Genomic DNA, 23,692 nt, shown 5'->3' with positions numbered 1-23,692 from the left:
TGTGAACTAAATTGGGAAAAGGACTGTTTTACAGTAAAGGACGTAGTATGTTACTGAAACTCATTTTGGGTCATGTTTACACTATTACTTTGCAAGCAGTGGAGGGAAAGGTGTAAATAGATACCACAGCTCTGAGGCATGTATAGTGAGATTCATCCAGCAACAAGTTGCTGACTCATTTGAGCACTTGTGACCAGTTGTGGATGCCAAAGGCCATCAGCCTGACAACAACTATTGGATTTGTTCCTGGGTAGCTGAACCTGAGAGCAAACAATACAGTGAAAAGCCCTCAGACTGCTGGGAAAGGAGGTGGTGTGTGTCTGTTTCTGATGAAAATAACCAGAGCTAAAGAAAGCTGGATGTTCTGCTTCTGCTGGTTGCCATGAGCTGTTGCTTTTAACCAAGAAGTCAGAGACTTATCATTTATGTGCCTCCTGTGAAGAAGTGAAATAACTTGAAAGAAAATATCAAAGAATTGAAGGAATTGGGAAACAAAAGGAAAACCCCATAGGATCCTGAGGACATGTGCTATTGAACTGCTTCCTCAGTACTTATTTTTTCCTCCAGCTTAACACAAATGTATTTGTCTGTATGTGGAGAGTTTTCAGAAGGTGGAGGGGGTTAGAGTTTTAACTAACAGAGTTATATGTCAACAGTTCATCATCTTTTACCTGTGGTTAGAATCTATTTATTTGTAATAAATAGTAGTTCTTATAAAAACCTGGCTGTGTTTCTTATTAACCTGAATCTATCAGACCGGTACATTGGGGACTTTGGTACTTTGATCATTTTTTAAAATGTTTTCATGACTTAAGAAATAGCTGGCTTGATATCCGCAAGCTACCCCAATGAGGCATAACAGTTTCTTTATTGAGGGGAGAAAGCTTAATCCCATCCTTGTGTTTAAATCTCTCCTTGGCTTTACTTATCCTGATTTTTAACCTTCTCCAGTCCTCTGTATTCCTCTAGTCTCTTACACGTTCCTGGTCTTCTTCATGCCCTCGTTGGCAACTGTGCCTTCAGTTGTCTAGGCTCTGGAATTTACTTCTTAAGCCTCTCCACCTTTCTTCTCTTTTTAATGTGTTCTTTAAAACCTAGCCGTTTTACCAAATCTTTGATCACGTGTCCTGATGTCTTTTGGCTCAGTCATAGAATTTCAGATTTGTTACAGTGTTAAAGGAGGTTATTCGGCTCATTGTGCCTGTGCTGGCTCTCCAAATGAGTAGATTACTTAGTGTCATGCTCTTGCCTTCTCCCCATAACATTGCATGCTGTTCCTTTTCAAATAACCATCTAATTCTCAGTTACCTCAATTGAACCTGCCTTCACTACACTATCAGGGAGTGCATTTCTCTGCATTGAACTTCATCTGCTACGTATCCTCTCACTCCATCAACTTGTTTACATTCTTCTGAAGTTCTGCACTGGCTTCCTCCCTGTTTACAATCTTCAAATTTTATATCATCTGAAAATCTTGAAATTGTGCCCCGTTCGCCAAGGTCTAGATCACTGAGCATGTTAGGAAAAGCAAGGGTCCTAACAGTGGCCCCTGGGAAGTTCACACAAACCTTCACCCAGCTTGAAAAATGATTACTTTGCATCCTTTTGACTCAACAGTTTGTCGCTATATTGTTACTGTCCCAATTATTGCATTAACACTAATTTTGCTCACAAGTCTATTGTATGGCACTGTATCAGTTGCTTTCTAGAAGTCCGTATACACGATATCAACAGTATGGCCCTGATCAACCCACTCTATTAGTCTTTCTTAAAAAAAATTCCACATTAGTTAAATGTAATTGTCCCTTAAATCTATGTTGGCTTTCCTTAATTAACCTGCATTTGTTTATGTGACTATTGATTTTGACCTGAATTATCGATTCTGTATTTCTAGAATTGATATACATTTGACAACATTGCTGTCAAATGCCTTGGGATGTTAAAAGTGCAATATAATTGCAAGCAACTGTTAATTCTTCTGACTTATACCTCAGAGGGTAATTGCATAACCTGGCACCAAAAGCTTCTGTGCAAAGATATGCAGGAGTTCATCAGAATGAGTAATTTTCTCATTTCTCTCTTCCCTCCTAAGATAGAGGAAGTGATGGCATTGTTATAATGTCACTAGACTAATAATCCAGAGGCTAAAGCAAATGACCTGGGGTCATGGGTTCAAATCCCACCGTGGCAGATTATGATATCTAAATTCAATTCTTAAGTTTGAGATATAAAGCCAGTCTCAGTTATGGTGGCGTGAAACTACCATTGATTTGTAATAAAAATCTACCGGTTCACCAATGTCCTTTCGGAAAGAGAATCTGTCAGAAAATCCTTACCTGGTCTGACCAACATGTGACTCCAGACCCACCACAGTGTGGTTGATTCGTAATTGCCCTCTGAAGTGGCCTGGTAAGTCACTCTGTTCAAGGGAAATCCAGGATCAGAAACAAATGCTGGATTTCTCCTGAGAGTTCCCCACTAAAGCTGTGAATGCTGCGCTGTCTTATTTTAAAATGTTATACATTTCTTCTACAGGTCGATTCCAGGCCACAGACAGGATGGAGATACAGAAATCTGCCGAGCAGGTTGATGTGTACATGGAGGTCAAGCCCACCTTGACAACCAGAGACGTCTCTTTACAGGTACACCGTGGATTCAGGTAAGGGAAACTGCGGTGGCAACAGCGTGAATTGTACCAGGAAATGAGAGTTGTCATTTGAATTCTTTCCACTTGAGATTATTTCAGCTCTTCAATTCAGGTAATTCTCACTGGGGAGTTCCAGTTGTCCAGTCCTCTCAGAGTACCTATCTTTGCCTTAGTAGGCTTTTGATAAGGTTTGTAAAAAATGAACGACAAATCCTGGTTGCTAATTGTCCTTTGGTATTAGACTATCTGATGTTTCCATTTTAAAGAAAAAAATTGCCTTTATACAGTAATGTAAAAACAAAACACTGAATGCTGCAGATCTGAAATAAAAACAGAAAAGTGATGCAAAATCTTGGCAGCCTGCTCTATGGAGACAGAAACAGAGTTAACACTTCAAGTCCAATGACCCTTCTTTGCAACATTCCAGTTTCCAAAATTGCTATACTGCTACTTTTGAAATGTAATCTCATAGGAAACGTGCTGTCCAATTTGTATGTTTGCTCCTACAAACAATATGATAAATGACTAGAACTTGTCCTTTTTTTTTCAAACAATGGCTTCATGATCCATTCAGAATATGGCTGCACCCCTTCTAAAGCTAATATATCTTTCCCAGCAAAACTGAACACAGTGCGACTAATGTAGTCAAGCCAGAGCTCTGTACCGATGAAACATAATTCCCCCCACTTTGTATTACAATGCGGTTGAGTTGAAGGCTAACATTGTATTAATTTTTAAAATTATTATTTGTACCTGTATGGTAATTTTGAGATTTCAGTACTAGGACTCTAAATCTCTCTGCTCCTTACAGTTCCCTGCTTCTAAGCTTCTCAACATTTTAGAAAAAAAAATGTTTTTTCTATCTTGGGTCCAAATGAATGACCTCTCATTTCCTCACATTGAATCAATCTGCCACAATTTTTCACACTCACTTAGTCTATTTTTTTAGAATATCATGGGTTACATATAGAGTAAAGATCTCTTTACACTGCTTCAATTAAAACTTGCAGGGCAGGTACATCATAATGCAGGGTAAGGGTTCCTTTGCCTTGTTCCCATTAGTCTGAGAATTTCCCTTTCAATTCCTACTGCAGGCATTTGCTAGTTAGGTGCGGTCTTTGTGCTACAGCCACATCCCACACACATTGACTGGAGATAATGTTGATCCCAAAATCCTGAAATGAAGGAATGACACCATTTACCAGGAGCACAATGGGTCTTCTCAGAACTCAGTGTTTCTGATTCTCTTCAAAATGTGTATTGTCTCACTGGGTATATAACCCACTTTGTTTCCTGTCTCCTCAGGATAATTGGGCTTTTCTCACAAGGGTTTCTGGCTGGATACATGGTTTGGAATATCATTGTAGTTTACGCACTGTCGGGTAACGATTTATCTAAACTCCCAAATCTACTGCAACAGTACAGCTTGTTGGTCTACCCAGGACAGTGCCTCCTGTACATGCTGCTTGCCATCAGCACCGTCTCTGCATTTGACAGGTAACAAGACGAGGGAAGGATAGATATTTTTCAGTCATCTCGGGCTCCTAAATATTCCCCAAAATATGTGCTCAACTACATGGTTCAGCTTCCAATGCTGTGTGTGTGCAATTCATTCACTGATTGTATATCAGTTAACATTTTCTTGGGTGGTTCAGGTATTGAGAAACAATATTGCTAAATTTTTTTGAAGCACATCCCCTCAGTTGACTTCATGACGGGCACCTTGACTGTTGAATCTGCATCGCAGAATGTGAGTTTGGGTTTACCCGTGATTCCCCCCATGGCCGTCTCAATTTGTGATTCATGCACTCATTGGTGTCTGATTCCTCATTGAATGACCAAGGGGGAGCTTTGTGCCTGTGATTCCTCCCATGCAGCAATGAGATGTGTAATGACTTCTCCATATTGTGGGAGTAACTCATAGAGAAGCACATTTTATATAAATTTTGAAATAGACGTGCTAGTTTTATCCACTTTTCCATGAAAAGCTTATGGATCATTTCATAAGGAGGTTTCAAAGCAGGGAGCACTGCTAGTAACAGCCAAATAGGTAACATTTAAAAATAACCAATTAAAGGGAAATCTTGGAATAAGGGCATTAAAACTTCTTTGTACTTTTGAAAGCACAGAAGGTATCTGAACTTTGCCAGTGGCGGGTTTGATCAAAAAGAAGTTGGTGATGACTAAGGTACAAAGAAACCTGTGGAGCAACTGTGGGTCTGCAGGAAATGACAGACATTACCAGTGTTCGGTGATGTTGCTTAAGGTGGCTGTTACAAGGTGGCACCCATTTTATGATCTGAACTGTTTGCAAGGAGGTGAAACCTATTTTCAGATCAGCTGTAAGTTGCAGGTGTCCTTTCAGAAAGTGGCACAGATCTGCTTCTGCCTGTCTGCTGAGCTGGACCCATTGCAATTGCCCAGGTAAGTGTGCCAGATCTTACTGGTGTTGTTGGTGTTGACTCTATCACTATTTTTCTTTTATTTTTCTAATTTTTGGTTTGGAACTGAGAGTTCAAGAAAGTTAAGAATTCAACTTTGAACATTGAACAGCAGCTAACCATCACTCCTTGACATTCAATGATGTTACCATCACTAAATCCCCCACTATCAACCTCCTGTGGGTGTCATTGACCAGAAACTGCGCACACCACCTAACTATAGTGGCTACAAGAGCAAGTGAGAAGCTAGGAATTCTGCAGGGAGTAACTCATCTCCTGACTCCCCAAAGCCTGTCCACCATGTACAATGCGTAAGTCAGGGGTGTGATGGAGTACTCCCCACTTACCTGATGGGTGGAGCGCCAACAACACTCACGAAGCTTGACACCAACCAGAACAAAGCAGCCTGGTTGATTGACACCACATCCACGAGTATGTACTCCCTCCACCACTGATGGTCAGTAGCAGCAATGCGTTCAATCTACAAGATGCACTGCAGAAATTCACTGAAGATCCTTTGACAGCATCTTCCAAACTTCTGCCCACTTCCATGTGGAAGGACAAGGACAGAAGATACATGGGGACACCACTACCTGCAATTTCCCTTCCAAGCCACTCACCATCCTAACTGGGAAGTATATTGCCATTCCTTCACTATTGCTGGGTCAATGTTCAAGGTTAACTAGGAATGGGCAGTAAATACTGGCCAGCCAGCGATGCTCACACCCCACAAATGAATTTAAAAAGATAAATAAATAAAAAAGATTAAAAAAAGATAAATAAATAAACCTTTCTGAAGAAGGGTCCAGACCTGAAATGTCAGCTTTCCTGCTCCTCTGATGCTGCTTGGCCTGCTGTGTTCATCCAGCTCTACACCTTGTTATCTCAGATTTTCCAGCATCGGCAGTTCCTACTATCTCTAAATAAGTTGTTAATTTTTGTTTAAATTATAGATTTAGTGTCTACAATCTATTATTCGTGAAGTCTGGTTAGGGACAACCGAGCAGTTTTCAGGGTCATTGAATGTTTTAATTTCATTGTTGAGAATCCAGTGGTCATGTGGCTGATTTGTTTTGGCTAGCCGTCGCTGTGTCGATATAATGGCATCATGGTGCGTGCAGCCATCAAATGATAAAAATATGAGAGCCGTGACTAAAGAATCCATAGACCATCAGAGAATTGTAAGTCTACCTAATGCCAGCCAATCTGTTATCTTTACTTCACCTGGAAGCAGGATCCTGTCAATCAGTGGGAACAACAGTACTAGCCAGTTCTCTCACACACACTGTCTCTTAACCCCGCGTAGCATCCAGTTTCTTCTCTTCCAAATCCTTCATATACAGATAGAGTTCCTCAGATCCAGCTACTCCAAAACTGGTTGTGTCCAAAAACCAGATGTTCTCAATCTTGCATGTGTCAATTCTAATTCTAAAAAATATTTTTTTAAGTTGACCTAGACAGGCTTTGGTTCTGCATTGGCAAGGTGTGGGTCTAGATTAGTTACTTGCACCCTATTCTGCGCACCAAGTGTCACTTGACCTCACCCAACCCAGCTTGATCGACACTGTCCACAGCGTGTACTGCCTGACCCAAAATCTGAAAATAAATATATATTGGTTTCAACCTCCATCCTGAGGGTACCAGATTTGAAATGCCGTAACTGTAGGATGTTTCAATCTTTACCAGTGCCATGGATTGAAAATAAACAGATCATAAAAATCTACATGAGCTGAGAGAACCTAAGGATTATCAGAGGGGAAAATAATCAATGAAGCTGCTAAAACATGGTTGATTGATTAGAGGTGTTACCTACGTATTTGGATCAACAAATCCACCAGCACCTCAGCAGAATGACTGTAACCTGTCAAAGTATCTTCTGAAAAAACAATTCTCTGCTCTGGAATGTATGTGACCATCTCTGATCCCAAACTTAAAGCTCTTGCCTGCATGTTTTCACCCCACTCCCAACCACCACCATTCCCACTCCTTCTCCCTGAGACTCAGCAAAATTGGGTGAATTCCAATGAGACAGAACATCCTCCCACCACAATGAAGCAGTTGTTCCTGCATTTAACATATAACAGCTTAATTTCAGATATTATAAACTATCATAAGCATCAGACACAAGTTCGGAATTCATCAAACACTTTTTCCGCATGATGTAAGATCTGCATTGTGTTCCTGCTTTGTGGATAGTTGGTCAACACTTTCCACTGAAGGCTGCTGGATGGCACTGTAAGCAATACCACGACCATGTATGGAAAATTCAAGGCCACACATTGAACTTGAACCTGACACTGAACTTTATTTGTTGATGTTGCCATGGAAATTTGTGTCGAACAAGTGCTGGGCAATGACTATCTTCAACAGGAGAGAATTTAACCATCTTTCTTTGACATTCAATGTCATAACTGTCACTGAATTCCCCACCCCAAAATCCTAGGCGTGACTGTTGGTCAGAAATTTAATGGACCATCCATATAAATACTGGGCTACAAGACCAGTTCAAAGACGGGCAATTCTGCATGAGTAACTCCCCTCTTGTTTCCCAATAACCTACCCGTCATGTACAAGGCATGAGTCAGGATTGTGATGAAATAATTTATACTTGCTTGGATGAATACGGTTAAAACAACACTCGAGAAGCTTCATACCATCCAGGACGAAGCAATTATTGGTACCACATTTACCATGTTAAACATTCATTCCCTCCACCATTGGCAGAAATGCATACCATCCACTGCAGCAGCTATCTGTGCCTCCATTGACAGCATCTTCCAACGTCACAACTTCTACCATCTAAAATTACAAAGGCACAAGCCTCATGGTATCTCTGCCTCCTGCAGGCCATATACCATCTTGGCATTGTAGTATATTGCCATTCTTTTGCTGGATCAAAATCTAAGAACTGTCTTGCTAACAGCACTTTGGGTGTACCTACACCAGATGGACTGCAGCAGTTCAAGAAAGTGAGTTACCACCGCATTCTGAAGGGGCCATTAGGCATAGACCATGAATGATGGCCTTGCCAGTGACACAATCGTGCAAGAAGTGAATAAAATATTCATTAACATTGGTTGATAGTCTGGTGCTACATCCAGGAATCGTGGTTTGATTGGTGACTCCACTAAAAATCTGAGCAGAGAAGTAAATTCAAGTCAAACATTGGAATGATCCTGCTGGACAAATGATTGGCCACCATTGGCTACTTGGAAAAAGACAGAGAAGTGGCAATGATCAGAGGGCTGCTACTCCAGAAAGTTGGTAAAGAGAAAATGAGGCCCATAGGCCTGGGTACCGGGTGTAGATCGGAAGGAAGCAAGTATTAATTTGGTCCTAGTAGACAGCTTGATTTAGTTTATGAATCAAACAGCAATGAGATCCATTCATCAACATTTAACCTTTTTGTTGTTACTCTGTTCTCTCCAGGCTTAATGTAGCTGATGCACCAATGGCAGTGCGTAGAATTGTAACACTGGATCCTGCTGCATTGGCCTCTGTCTGTAAGCATTCTCACTGCTCTCTTACCTTAAAAAAGTTCTTGCTTATCCATATTTATATTTTTGCATGTTTTGTTCCTGTTCATATCAGTGTATCGCTGACCTATTGTCTTTGAGTGTCACTGACCTGTTGTCTGTCAGGATCCCACTTTGTATAGATGTTTAAATGTTCACAATTAGTATTTTATTGTTGACTTGTAAATTGAAGGATGTTAATCCTTCAAAACAGAGAAGCTTGAGTAATAAAATTCCCAACGGGAGACTAAAACTAAAACTGTGCTTTTGGTTATGCTAGTGCATTTGTATCTAATTTTATGAGTTGCTAGTTTCGTCTAGCATCTGACTCGTGAGTCCATCCTACCTGTTTAAGTCAAGGCGTGAAGTCTCGTGAGACTGTTCAAAAACAGTCATATCTGTTCATTCCAGCAGGAGTTACTGGTCTGAGAACAGTAGCCCTGTTTAATGCTCTCATCTCTCCTCTCACCCTGCTGCAAGGACACTGAGAAGTTATTATATTGCTGGAAAAGCTCAGCAGGTCTGGCAGCATCTGTGAAGGAAAAAAAACAGTTAACGTTTCGACTCCATTCTGAGGAAGGGTCACTGGATGCGAAATGTTAACTTTTTTTTCCTTCACAGATGCTGAGTTTTTCCAGCAACTTTGTTTTTGTTCCTGATTTACAGCATCCGCAGTTCTTTCGGTTTTTAACAGTTATTATAGCCCTTATTAGATTAGCAGAATGGGTAGACAAATGACAGGTGGAACTTAAAGCACTGAAATATAAGGGACAGTAAAAGGAAATGTAGTCTCAATGCCACAGTTCTACATTGTGTGCAAGAACAGAGGGATCTGGGTGAACCTTGTGCGTAGATCTTCGAAGGTGTCAGATCATTTTGAGATCATTGTTTTGAAAATTAAATGGATGTTTGGTTTTAATAAAAAGGCACTGAACACAAAAGATTTTCTTAGACACAATGGAGTATTACAGCCAGTTCTGGTGACCACACTTTGGAAGAATATAAAGGCCCTTGAGATTGTGTGCGGAGATTTGCAGGAATATTTCCAGGGAAGGGTGATTTTACGTAAAATTTTAGTCTGGAGATGATCAAAAGCACAAAAATGTAAGGTTTTGGGGAAGATATGCAGGGAAGAATATTTTGTGTTGTTTTTGGTAATTCTTGTATAAAGCCTTAGGATGCTGGAGCAACCTTGAGATGATGTCATGGTCCAGCTCCTAACTGGATATAAATAGCACAATGTGATTGGATTAGTTAGCTAGATAGAAGATTGATAGAGTTCAGGGAATAGGCTTTTAATAACAGGACAGTAAGCTTAGAGTCTGGTATATATCAGATCACCATGTATTTAGTGTTAACATACAATATAGAGTTCTGAAGAGGCCTAAGTTGAAGACATTTCTTAACCTTGCTGCCTCTTCAACCAATCCAACTTGAATCCGGAATCTTGGTTTTACAAATAAAACCACACAACCGACACAAGAGTAATGATGTGGAACTCAGTTCTCAAGAGAGTGGTGGAAGCAGATCAATTATTTCAAAAGAAAGTTGGATGGACAATTGAAAGAAATAAATTCACAGGGCTACAGGGACAGAGTGGGGAATAGTACTGACTGAATTGCCATGTGCTCAGCTGGCACAGACTCGGTGGGCCAAATATCTTCCTCTGTGCCAATTACTTCTAAATGACTCGATTGTACACTGGTGGAGGCCAGCTAATCAAGTACAGACTGGAAATTAAAATTGTCTTTCTTCCCCTTTTTTAAAAAAAGCTATAAGACATCTGTAATGATGAACAGTGTTGTTGTATTTATACGGTTTTCTGTCTGTGCAGTGTACTTCATAGCTCTGGTATTATCACTGAGCCAGCAGATGCCCAGTGACAGGCTTAACAGGTATCAATTCGCAGCAGAATTGAATTACACTCTTTGGTAAGTTGTAGTTTGTACCTGTTCTCTTATAACAGAGTGTTAATGGAATAATAAAACACGGAGGATTATTTTACCACAAGTGCTAATGGCTTTTCAGTCCTTGAACAGCACTGCATGAACCAGTAATGAGTGTGTGCCCCCTCAGAGAATTCCCTATTATATACTGCACTCTTCTAAGCCACACTGATTGTTTAATGTTTTAGTGAAGATCTATAGCTCACGTTGTCACTGGAGTTGTTGATTGTTTCGCCGAGCTGACTGGTTTACGTGCAAACGTTTCGTCCCCCTTCTAGGTGACGTTTTCAGTACTGTGTGGCCTCCATTGAAGCGCTGTTGTTCTTTTCTGTTCTGAATTATATGGTCTGGTCTGTCATGGTGGGTGATTCTGGTTCTGGTTTTGCTCCATAGTGGTATGTAGATGGGGTCCATCTCAACATTACATTACGGCACTATTCACCTCTATCAACATGACACTAGCAAAGGAGACACCAGCCGCATTACTAGACAGTCCGAAAACACAGACCTCCAGTGAAACCATAAGCAAGGACAATATGCTGAAATTACTAGACCTATGCCTTAGCATGCACTTTGTCTTTAATGGCCAGGTATATGAACAAATTAATGGGACACCCATGGGTTCACGCATCTTGGGTATCATAGTGGAAGCAGTTATGCAAAGACTTGAACACACAGTCCTCTCCTAGATCCAGCCTAAACTATGGGTCAGATACGTGGATGATACTTTCGTGATCATTAAACAAGCAAAGTTAGAAGAAACACACCACCCTATTAACAGCATGTTCAGCAGGGAAGAGAACAACAATCAACTCCCGTTTCTAGTCATAATGGTAGAACGAACGAACAACAGTGAAATCCTTACCAGTGTACACAGCAAGACTACACATGAGACCAAATCCTGAATTACAACAGTAACCACCCCAGCGTCCACAAACAGAGCTGTGTCAAGACTCTGTTTAAATGAGCGATAACACGCTGCAACACCCCGGAGCTGCGCAAGAACGAAGAGGAACACCTATACGAACTCTTTGAAAACAATGCGTATCCTAACAACTTCAGCCACCAATGCCTGGCAAATAAACAACACCAAGAAGGCACTATACGTCCCAACACACTAGTTGCCCGACCCTATATTAGATACATATCGGAACTGATTACAAGACTCCTACGACCTCTTGTAATAATGATAGCACACAACCTAACAGCCACACTTCACCAGCTACTCTCAAAGACAAAAGACCCTATGCCCGCAATGAGCAGGACACATGATATACAAAATACCATGCAGCCACTGTGAGAAGCAATACATTAGACAGACAGGCAGGAAATTCACTGTCAGGATACATGAACACCAACTGGCAGCAAAACGGCATGACCATCTCTCCCTCCGTTCTATTCACTCCGACAAAGAAGGACATCAATTTAACTAGGACAACGTAGTTGTACTCGGACAAGCAAAACAAAGACAGGCATGAGAATTCCTGGAAGCCTGGTTTTCAACCACTAGTGCCATAAACAAACATGGACCCCATCCACATAACACTATGGAGCAAAACTGGAAACAGAACTACCCACAATGACAGACTGGACCATATAAATTCAGAACGGAACAGGACAATGGCACTTCAATGGACGCTAGACAGCACTGAAGATGTCACCTCGAAGGGGGATGAAACATTTGCACGAAAACCAGTCAGCTCAGCAAACCAATGAACAACTCCACACTGTTTGTGTCAGGCACTTAAAAGAGGAGTAGAGGTGTTATTGTGAAGTGCTTCAGTGAGGGGGTTATTCTGTACCCATCCCATCTCAGTGAGCCGTTTTTTATACAGGCAAATGTTTGTATGATGTTGACAATGTTGAAATGTTGGTTAGTGGCAGACAAGAGAAAATAATTGAATGAAGATTGATTGATTGGTAATTCACTGAAGTCTCAGCCTCTGAAACCACTTCTGGTGCTCTGCTGCCCAGGTCAAATAGTGAACCGGCACATCCTGGCTTAGGCAAAGCCGTAGAAATGTCCACAGTTGAAGAGTTTATTAGCAGGTTTCCTTCTATTTATTCATGACCTGTATAATCCATGTTCTGCTGCAATCTTGTCTATCAATCTATCAACATACGCTGTGTGCGCTTTGATGAAAGGAGTACTTCACTATCGGTGTTACCATTGTTGGCATCTTCAGGAGAGGATTAAAGAAGAAAATGAGAACCAGTTGTTAGTTCAGGATTTGGCCTCAAACATCTTAACGTTTTTAGTTCCAAAGGTGGTGAGATTGCAGAGTTTCACCCTAATATTATTACAGATAAGATAATCATATGTAGAACTGTTATTGAATAGTGTAGACATCATCATTTGAGTTTTAATTGTTTTCCATAAGTTTTTTAGTTTCTTGCGCCTGGTATGTGCAACTGGTTGTCAGCACTTTGCAACATTTGACTTTACTCCCAACTCAGAGCAGATCTCCACTGTTATGTATATTGTTAAATCTTCCATAGCATAAAATTGGGTTCCCCACTAACTATGATGATATAGTGACTCTATAATCTGTGCTTGTCATGCAGAGAACATTAAGAATCAACTATGTAATGAGAGACTGGACTCACTAATAGACAAGACTAGATAGAAGTGGCAGTTCCTTCTGAGTATTTGCAACAATCAACAGCTTTCATTTTTTTTGATTGTAACACACAAATTTTGCAATTCACATCTCTGCAAACTGGGTGAAGTCCTAAACTCTAGGCTGTTAGTACATGATCATAACTACTGAAAGTAGCAACCTTCTGAATATTAGAATCCGAGTGAAATTCAATGCCCCGTCTCAGTAATGTGTTGCAAAGTTTAAAGTAGACAGCATTTTGTTATAGGACCTGTTATTGAATGAGTTACTGCCTCTCTCTCTTCAGGCCTTCTGGATCAGAGTTTCACATTCTGCACCCTTGGATTGTAGTGAACCTTGTAGTGAGCATCTTGGTTGGACTGGCCTGGATCTTCCTGTCATATCATCCCATGCTTGACTATACCGAAGGTACATGAGCAAAGATTATGATTAATGATCATCACCCCATTGGTGAACAGGATAAAAGGGAAGCGGGACTAGGTACAAATCGGCAATTACCGTTTTGAGTAGTGAAGGTCTGAAAGCCTTTAAGAATGTACAATGGCTTGAGGAGAAAAAAAGTGTAGAATGGAGGGAGGTGACTGTTTATATTTCAAAGGACACAACTAAGTATGGAAAAATTGCAAGTTTGGGAAATATGGAAGAAAAGCAAATACTGGAAATCGGTCCTTACCGTATAAAAAGAGAAAAAAGCTAATTGTGACTTTTCCTCCATGCTGTTAGTTATCTAAGAATGTTGATGGATAGGTTGGGACTGTTCTCACTGGAGCATGGGAGGTTTATAAAATCATGAGGTGTATAGATAGAGTTAATGGTAGGTGTCTCTTCCTGAGGATGGGGAATTTCAAGGCTGGGGACAATTTTTTAATATGAATGAGAGAGATTTAAAAAAGACATGAGGGGCAGATTTTTTTTTTACACAAGGTGGTTTGGGTGAGAAATGAACTTCCTGAGGAAGTGGTAAATGTGGGCAGTTACAACATTTAAAAGATACTTAGATAAGTATGTGAATAGAAAAGGTTTGGAAGGATATGGGCCAGGAGCAGGCAGTTTAGAATGGGATTATGTTCGGTATGGACTGGTTGGACTGAAGGGTCTGTTTCCATGCTGTATGTCTCTATGACGGAGATTTAAGGTAATTAGCAGAAGAAGCATTGGCAACATGCGGAGAAACTTGTTTACCCAATGAGTGATTAGGATCAGGAATGCGCTGCCTGAGTGTGTGATGGAAGCATGTTCATTTGAGGCATTCAGGACAGCATTGGATTGTGATCTGAAACAGAAGAATGTACATTGTTGCAGGGAGAAGGTGGGTGAACAGAATTAAGTCTATTATTCATTCAGAAAGGTGTTATAGATGCAGTGGGCCAAATGGCCTCCTCTTGTGCTAAAGCAGTTGTGACAGTTTTGTAAAGATAAAACTTGTGTTAGCATCTCCACATATTTTCTGCCTAAGTACAGTGAAAAGCTTTGTTGGTGAGCAGTATAGGCAGATCATTGTATGCAAGGACATACAAATCATAGAGAGAAAAAAAACTTGGATAGAATGAGTCATAGAGATTACACCGCACAGAATGTGCACGAGGAAAGATCAACACTATTTTAAGTTAGAGAATCCATTCATCAGTCTAATAATGGCAGGGAAGAAGCTGTTCTTGAATCTGCTGGTGCGTGTGTTCAAGCTTCTGTATCTTCTGCCTGATGGAAGAGGTTGTAGGAGAGCATTACCTGGGTGGGATGGATCTTTGACGATGTTGGCAGCCTTTCAGCAGCAATGAGAGATATAAATGGAGTCCATGGATGGGAGGTTGGCTTCCGCGATGGTCTGGGCTGTCTCACACAACCTTCTGTAGTTTCTTACGCTCCTGAGCAGAGCAGTTACTGTACCAGCTATTATGCACCCGAACGGCACGCTTTCTCTGGTGCATCTGTATAAATTGGTGAGGGTCCTTATGGACATCCCAAATTGAGCCACCTGGGGAAGAAGAGCCGTTGTTGTGCCTTCTTGACCATTGCATCTATGTGGAAAATCCAGGACAGGTTGGTTGTTATTGTCACTCCTAGGAACTGAGATGGTAAATTTCTTCACTCAGAGGGTTTTGCTTCTTTGGAATTCTCTACCCCAGCAAGGTGTGGTGTTCCTTCATTGACTACATTTCAAGGCTGCGATAGACAGTCTTTTGGAAACAAGGATTATGAGGAATGGATGGGAAATTGATTAAGATAGAAGAAGAGCTAGGGTTATATGGGATGGTGGAGCAGGCTCAAGTGGCCTTATGGTTTACTCCTCCTATTTCTCTTAGTCCTACCACCAAGACTGCCTACTGTAAGCGCTGTAATATTGTCTATTTTTGCTTTTGCATTGGTCTATTGCAACCACAACCTATGTCCGTCATTTATGAAATTCAAATTCATTATTCCAATGCCTCCCATTTTCCATCTGTAAATTTGACCTCCACAAATCATTGCTTCTCATATCTTAACATACACCATGTCCTGTTCATTTATCATCCCAGTGCTTGCTGACCTAGATTAGCTCCCAGTCCAACAATGCTTCAGATTTAAAATTCTATCCTGTGTTCAAAACTGACCACAGTCTCACTCCTCCCCATCGCTGTAACATCCTTCAGTCCTACCTCAGTCCGACAACCCTCTGAGAATTCAGCATTCCTCCAATTTTGGCCTGCTGTGCATCTTTGATTTATTTTGCCCATTGCAGATATAGTTTTGATGTCTAGTCTCTAAGCTCTGGAATTCCGTCTCTGAAGCTTTGCCTCTCTCTCTTTCCCCTGCTTTTAAGACTTTGCCTTTTGATCAAGCTTTTTGTCACTTGTTCTAATGATTCATTGTTTAGGTCATTGTCAGTATCTGATTAAACTCCTGTGAAGCACTCTGGGACATTTTACGACATTGAAGCTGTTATACAAGTTAAATTATTTGAGACAGCGTGATTGTCATCTCCTCACCATATTCTCTGCTTTTGTCCTCCCTGCTGCAAACAATATGTCTTGCTAGATAATGCATGACAAACTTTGTTAAAACTCTTTGGAAGCATGTGTTAACTGAGATGGTCAGTGATAACCACTTCAACTGTGAAGGATATTGCACAACTATATTTTCCCAGTTCCTGTCCACACTTTATTTGTGCATGGAATGTGGCCATTTTTCATGCTTCTAAGTTACCCAGAGGAGGTGAACTTGATAAAGGAAGGTGCTTTTGCTCTTTAATTGCTGGAGGTGAAGCAGTTTGCTCTCAAAAAAATGTTTGCTAGGCACAAGGCAATTAAGAGTCAATTATATTGGCAAGGTACTGGAATCACACATGCCACACCAGGGGAAAAAAAACATTAGGTATCCTGCCTTAAAGGATATTTGTTAAGAGTCTAAATTGGTACAACTCTATTAATTGGATAGATCAAGAGTAAAATTAAGGGCTACATATGCACAAAACTCCAACTAGTGATGCAGGTTAATAAAGCCATTTAATAAAAGCAAACCAAGAACTGGGGTTCATATCAAGAGGTGCATTATTGAAACACAGACCTTTTACATTAAACTTGTATTGAACCATAGGCCATTAGACCATACTTGGATTACTCCTCTCTGTCTGGTCTCCATATTATGAAAGGGTTACTGAGGCACTGAAAGATAGTGTAAAAATAATTCGCAATGATTATACCAGAACTGAGAAGATATACGTATTGAGAAAGGTGGAAGGGCTGAACAAGCTGGGGCTGTATTCTGTAGAAAGGTAAAGGTTTTGGTCTTGTAAGTTTGAAGAAAGCCTTGTTAGGATAGCTGAAGAGGAAATGTTTCCACTTGTGAAGAAGTTTTGAACTAGGTCAAATACAAGATAGTCCTTAATAAATCCAAAAAGGAATTCAGGAGGAATTTCTTTATCTAGAGAGAATGAGTGTATGAAATATCAAAAGTGGCTGAGGCAAATGCATTTAAGGGAAGCTAGATAAACACATGAGGCAGAAAGGATTAGATGAAGAGGGTTGGGAGGAACCATATGAGGCACAAATGCTGATGTTGGGCCGATTGGCCTGTTTCTGTGATGTTAACTTGACATAGTGAACCAGTTCAGTTTCTACGACAATTCAATGGATATGCTTGACAGAAGTATCTATATTCGGGGTTTGTATATTGCTTTCAACTGGTTACTCATCAAATCTGTTTGGAGAACAAAAATAAAGTCAACCAATTCTTGAAATCATATTATCTTGCATTACTGGAATTTCATAAAAATGTACTGCAGGAATGTATAATATCTGTACAATTCTTGCTATAGTTAATGAATAGCAGGAAATATAGCCAAGATGTCATGTTATCATCTGAGTGATATCCATTTACATGGGCTGACCATTTACTGCTGAAATGGAGTCTCACTGTGAACAGCTCACACTGCACTAAAATTTTCATTTTGCTTTGCAGAATCGGAGTTTGCATCACACCTGAATGACATTGGTGCTTCCGATGAGAAAGTTAAAGCTCAAGCATAAAGTATGAGCCTTTAGTACTGAAGGTGTGTGGAGCATTACATCTGAATGGTCTGGCTACAAGAGACTTTGAATTCCTTTTGTATAGCTGTATTGAGCAAATTGTCTGGTGCAGATGCCCATGCTTATGTTTTACCCCGAAGTCAATTTCCATCTCTTTTGGACAGAAGTTGAAAGGATGGCCATATCACATGTTATAGCTTCTCGTGATCCAATATGAACAGCCCTGTAGATATCAGGTACAAGTCGACCTTTGAAGCTACAAAGAATTCCTTCTGAAACTTGGATCAACATATACATTGAGTATGCTGGTGTGGGTGGCCTCCGTCTGTGTTTGCAGTGACTCCTTTGTGTGGGTGTGTCTTAAACTTTTGTGCATCCTTGCTGAATCTCTTGCACCCTGATGTAAAGTACCAGTAAGAAAAAAATTCACTTGTGGGGTGAAAATTGAGGCTGACTACTAATACAAGTACAACATGTCACAAACAGTATGGGAAGGGGTCAGTTTATACACTGAGAATATGCAAAATCAAGATTTATTTGGGGCTGATAAAGAGGAAGTCCTGCTCTTATACTGGGTTGACTTATATCCCTAATTTACTGTAATATTGGATTGGGTGTCAAGTAGGGTTGTATACTGTCATTTGTAACTGACACCCACATTCAGATACTGCTCAGATCAAGGGAGCTGAAGTTTGCTTTGCTAGTTTCAGGAGAGTTATGAATAAATGCTTACCATTCAAAACAACCCTAAAGCAGAACACTTTCTCTTTGTTTCACTTGTGGAATGTGGGCATCTCCTTAACTTTGCTAAGATGACAGAGTTGATTTTATCAGATGCTCAATGCAGAAAATAGTTTAGAAAAAAACACATGGATGCAATAAGGGATGCCGTTCTGACACAGGGATGAAGAAGATTTTTAGGACACAGTAACCTTCTTGTACCTTCCCTGGGAATGTTTGATGGAACAGTGGTCAGAAAGCTTTACTCAGTATCAATATTCATCTGTACTTGCCCTCAGGGTGTTTGATGGGACAGTGTGGAGGGAGATTTACACTGTATCTAACTCTGCCGTACCTGTCCTGGGAGTGTTTGTTGAGATAGTGTAGAGGGAGCTGTATTTTATCCAACCATTCACAAATGGGAAAATCTTTCCGTGTTCCTCAGCATGTTCCTTGTCAGGAGGTGCAGAGCCCAGTGCTCAATGATAGTTTAAGGGAAGCTAGATAAACACATGAGGCAGAAAGGATTAGATGAAGAGGGATGGGAGGAACCGTATGAGGCGCAAATGCTGACGTTGGGCCGATTGGCCTGTTTCCGTAATATAAACCTGACATAGTGAACCAGTGAAACAGTGGCCTGCTTTACTCATGTTTTGGCAGCTCCCAACAAAGTAATAAAGTGGAAAAGAGAAGCAGTAAAACTGCCATCTTCAGTACCTACCTCCAAAAGTGAAACAGTTGGCAACTGGTCACAGTAATTGCCAAAACTGCCAGGGAGCTGTATACAGGTTAAGCCAAACAGCTGTGTTAGTTTGAATTTGAGAAGATTTTTGAAAAGGGAAGAGGAAGTAGAAGGTTGTTGTGCAGCATATCTCTTAAAAAGAAGTCCAGCAGAATCAGTCAATATTTCAGGACACATACAGCATGTGAGCCTCATTAATGAACATGAATTGTCTCTTTTAAATGAAAGGAATTTTTATCCAAAATGACTCAACAGTCACTCTTGCATCTTAGTCGTTACCATGAAACCTCAAGGGCCATGTCGCTATTTGTTCCTATCCACCTCAAGTTACTGATACCAACAAAGCTTGAGGTTCTGATTTAGGATTTATTAATTGCTAAATTACTGCAGGAAACAAAACAATAAATAATATAAACACAAATAGAACTGAGCGATCTGGCTAACTAGTCTGAGAGCCAGTGTTAGCTCACAGTTTGCTTTAGAGTGTCTAATTATTTATAGGAAGGTCATGGAGCACATTGGGTCGTATCTTTCCCTCTGAGCTAGAGTGGGTTTGAGGACCAAGGATGGTCAAGAAAGACTGGATTCAGAACCTGCCTCCTGGGCTTAAATGTGGTTTAGATCATGGATTTGTAGGTTGGACCTGTCATTGGGAAGAATTTAAGCTGATGCTTTACAGGTATTAGCCACAGCTCAGATCTTTCCATAAACAGAAGATCTTTGATTCAAATTCCACTGGAGAAACTGGTGTACAAAGTTTAAGCTAATGCTTTGTGCAGCACTAAGGGAATGGTGCATTGTCAGGGATGCCTCTTTCTGCAAGTGAATTTGAAAGATCCTCCACGACTATTCAGTGTCTCAGGCAATACTTTTGTCTGACAACTGAAATCAATAAAACAGCTTGGTCATTTATGTCATTTCTAGTTCTGGAATCTTGCTGTGCACACCTGGCTGCTTTGTTTCTTACACTACAACAGCAACTTCAAAAGTACTTCATTGATGTAAAGCTCCTTATAACTTTGAGATTAAAAGTACAAGTTGTTATCTCTCAATTTTTACTTTGAAATATGAGCTATACCATCATAATAAATTAAAGCATTTGAATCAAAATGTTATTGTGATTTCTTCATTCTTTAAAGTACCATTTCCCCAACTTTCTCAACTGTGTCCTGAACAAGAGCCAGTTCTTGCCCATGTTCAGCTCTATGATCATCAGTCACTTCTGCACCGTGCCTAAGAGACCATTCTGTACCTGTGTAGCTGGAAAGTGAGTCTGCAGTGTCTGATCCCGATACCAAAGGCCACATGCACTATCTGAAAGGGGTCAAAGAACAAAGAACAGTACAGCACAGGAACAGGCCCTTCAATTCATCAACACTGCGCTGAGAGGCAAATGATTTAATTTAGCAAGGCATTGTGTCCATATTCCTCTAATCCCTGCCTATTCTTATACGTGTCATGATACCTATTAAACATTGCATCTGCTTCTATCATCTCCTTTGACAGCGTATTACAGGCACTTATCATTCTCTCCAGGGTTTTAGCATCATTCCCTAAATAAGGGGCCCAGAGATGAACACAGAATTCAAAATGTGATCTGACCAATTCATTTACAAGATATGTGAACCTCTGGTAAGGCCAATATTTTATGCCCATGCCTAACTGCCCTTGAGAAGATAGTCGTGATCAAGAACTTCTTTTTAAACAACAATCCACTCGTTTCACATGAAATTAGCCTTTAATATTCCAGGTTTTATACAATTAAATTCCTCAGCTTCTGTGGGGTGATGTGAATTGATATCTCTGGATTGCTAGCTGAGCAACATATCCGCCATTGCTGGCCATACTGCAGTGCTGAAACCAGTGATGGTACTTGTCTCTAGGTTACTTATTGTCTGTGAGTTGGTAGCAACTCGTAGGAACTTAGCAGCAGGAGCAGGCTCGGCAGCCTAATAAGCCTTCTCCGCTATTCAGTTGAAATCTACTTCAGTGCCTTTTTCTCCACATTTTCTCCATATCCCTTTATGGCATTTATATTTAAAAATGCAATCAAAATAAATGTGATGCCCATGTCCCATGAGTAAATTTTATAAAGTCTGAGCTTCCACAGCTGTCTGGGATACAGAATTCCAAAGATTCTCAATCCACTGAGTAAAAAATTCGCTTCATCACAGTCCTTAGGGACTTCTCCCTTGTATTGTTATTGTGTTCCCCAGCTTGATACGCCCCTGCCAGGTGAAGCATCTTACCGGCATCTACCCCGCCTGTTCCTTTAAGTATATTGTGGTTACAATGAGGTCACCTCTCACTCTTTGAAATGCTAGAGAATACTGGCCCAGTTTCCCGAAATTCCCTTCATAGGACAGTCCCACCATCCTGAGAACAAGTCTGGCAAAGTTTCGTTTTATTGTCTCTGTGGATAACATCTTTCCTAAGGCAAGGGAACAAAATTCCACATATTACTCCGGGTGCAGCCTATGCAAGTTTCTTTACAACTGAAGCAAGACTTAACTACTTCTTTATGAAATTCCTCTTGAAATAAAGGCTAATGTACCAATAACCCTCCAAATTCTCTGCTGCACCTACATGTTTAGTCTTCAATGACTTATTGAGGAGGACACTGGGGTCCCTTTACTGAATATCTACAATTTTTAACCTCTTACCATTTGAGAAATGTTCTGCACACCTGTTCTTTCAGTGAATAAACATGTTTTTTTCCCATTTTATATTCCATCTACCATGTTCTTGCCCATTTCCTAAATTAGTCCAAATTCTCTTGAAGCCATTTTGTGTCTTCTTCCCAACACACATTTCCCACCTAGCTTTGTGTCATCTACGAACTTGGAAATATTGTATTCAGTTCCCGCCTCTAAATCATTGATATATATTGTGAACAGTTGGGGATCAAAGACTGATCTATATGTATCCTATTAGTCACAATGTGAGAATGATCATTTTAATCCCACTGTTTATTTTCCCTCTGAGTCAATCCTTAATCCATGCCAGTATATTACCCTCTAACCATGTGCTTTTAATTTTGCTGACCAAGCTTCTGTGGGGGACTATTTCAAAACCTTACGAGAATCCACGTACACTCTGTTCACCAACTCCCCTTCATCAATTATGTTAGTTACACACTCAAACAAAAACACTAGAAACTTGTCAAGCATGATTTTCCATTCACAAATCCATGCTGACTACGTCCAATCAGATCATTATTACCCAAGAGTCCATTTATTACATCCTCTATAGTGGCTGGGCAAGAAACACAGGAAAACAAAGTCAAAATACCCTACTGAGGATCACATTTTAAACACAATGATGTTCCAAAAACTCTGCATACTGTTATAATCACACTGGCACATCATATGAGCAATTTTAAAATTAGAACTAAGCTAACAAGAGTGAAATCAAGAAAGGATAAAGGGACACTGGAACCCATGTCAGTTAGAATCCTCAATACCCATAAATAGTTTGTTGGACCAAGGGACATGGAGCAAAATGGAATTGAGGTACATATCAACCATAATCTATCTGATTGAATTAGAGACCATGATTAAGGGTCATAATTTACTGGAACAGTGAGTTGGAAGGATACATCCCTAGATGCAAAATGAGAAATATATTACTCAATGTGAACCTGACAAGAAAATCTATTGGAATAAGAACAACTCAAAACTGGTGATGGTTGGCCACAGATGGTGTTAAAGATAAGGGAAAGTTTTCAGGTATACACATCTTGAATTAAACACATTCACCAAGGACAGGTGCTTGAAGATAATGGAAATCATGGAGACAAAAAGGAGACCCCTCACCCCATCGTATGGCTCCAGGGAACTTCTCTTCACTCACCTACCCATCAACTCCTATGTTGACATTCTCTTACACTTGATCATCATTTTACCTGTCAACAACATTATCTGTGATTTCCATTTACCCCTAGGATTGGGAAACAGGGACAGATCCAGGATTGGGATTGTGACTGGGTCATGGATGACTCATTATTGGGTCTGAAACCCGTAGGATTGAAACATGAGCAAACCTAGGATTGGGACATTGAGTGATCCAGGTCTGGAAAGACCTATGACTGGGGACACGGACAGACCGGGATCGGGATTAGGATTGGGATAGGGCCGGGTTGCTATGGAGACGGGCTGTGGGCGGGGCCGCGGACGTGTCCGGACGGAGGCGGCTGGATCCTGTGACCGTGTCCAGGATTGGGACTGGGACTGGGACTGGCCCGACCCGGAGCAGCCGGCACCATGCTGGACTTCGCAATCTTCGCCATCACCTTCGTGGTTTTCCTGATCGGGGCCGTGCTCTACCTGTACCCGGTAAGGGAGGCAACTTGGCCCAGGCCCAGCATCGATCCCCAGCCTTTCCTGATGAACCTCCCCGGAGAAGACGCAGATCCCACGGGCAGCCTCTGCCGGCCCTGCCAAACAGCTTTCAGGGGCAAAGAGACCGAAACCTGTACTCCGCACAACAGTTTCCTCCGCGACCACAGCCTCTTCTTGTTACCTCCCGCCCCCATTCCCCTCAGCTTCCATTTTTA

General features: G+C 40.8%; 2 protein-coding genes across 2 annotated transcripts in view; both read left to right on the top strand.

Moving 5' to 3' along the window:
• The window catches only part of LOC109913349 (transmembrane protein 237), a 34,639-nt gene extending 14,392 nt beyond the window's left edge, over positions 1 to 20,247 (top strand). Inside the window, exons 8-13 of the mRNA XM_048599052.1 lie at positions 2,536 to 2,659; positions 3,953 to 4,144; positions 8,518 to 8,591; positions 10,438 to 10,534; positions 13,457 to 13,578; positions 17,608 to 20,247. Coding sequence (XP_048455009.1) covers positions 2,536 to 2,659; positions 3,953 to 4,144; positions 8,518 to 8,591; positions 10,438 to 10,534; positions 13,457 to 13,578; positions 17,608 to 17,675 — 677 coding nt within the window. The 3' untranslated portion in view covers positions 17,676 to 20,247. The remainder of the gene's footprint in view (positions 1 to 2,535; positions 2,660 to 3,952; positions 4,145 to 8,517; positions 8,592 to 10,437; positions 10,535 to 13,456; positions 13,579 to 17,607) is intronic.
• A 3,042-nt stretch (positions 20,248 to 23,289) lies between these two features.
• Positions 23,290 to 23,692, top strand: part of LOC109913350 (cytochrome P450 20A1) — a 23,691-nt gene continuing 23,288 nt past the window's right edge. Inside the window, exon 1 of the mRNA XM_020512845.2 lies at positions 23,290 to 23,471. Within this exon, the coding sequence (XP_020368434.2) occupies positions 23,400 to 23,471 (72 nt within the window). The 5' untranslated portion in view covers positions 23,290 to 23,399. The remainder of the gene's footprint in view (positions 23,472 to 23,692) is intronic.

This window comes from Rhincodon typus, chromosome 7, assembly GCF_021869965.1.
Source record: "Rhincodon typus isolate 14 chromosome 7, sRhiTyp1.1, whole genome shotgun sequence".
Lineage (NCBI taxonomy): Eukaryota > Metazoa > Chordata > Chondrichthyes > Orectolobiformes > Rhincodontidae > Rhincodon > Rhincodon typus.
Note: the sequence above shows the minus strand (reverse complement) of the source record. Positions and strands in the feature narration are given on the sequence as shown.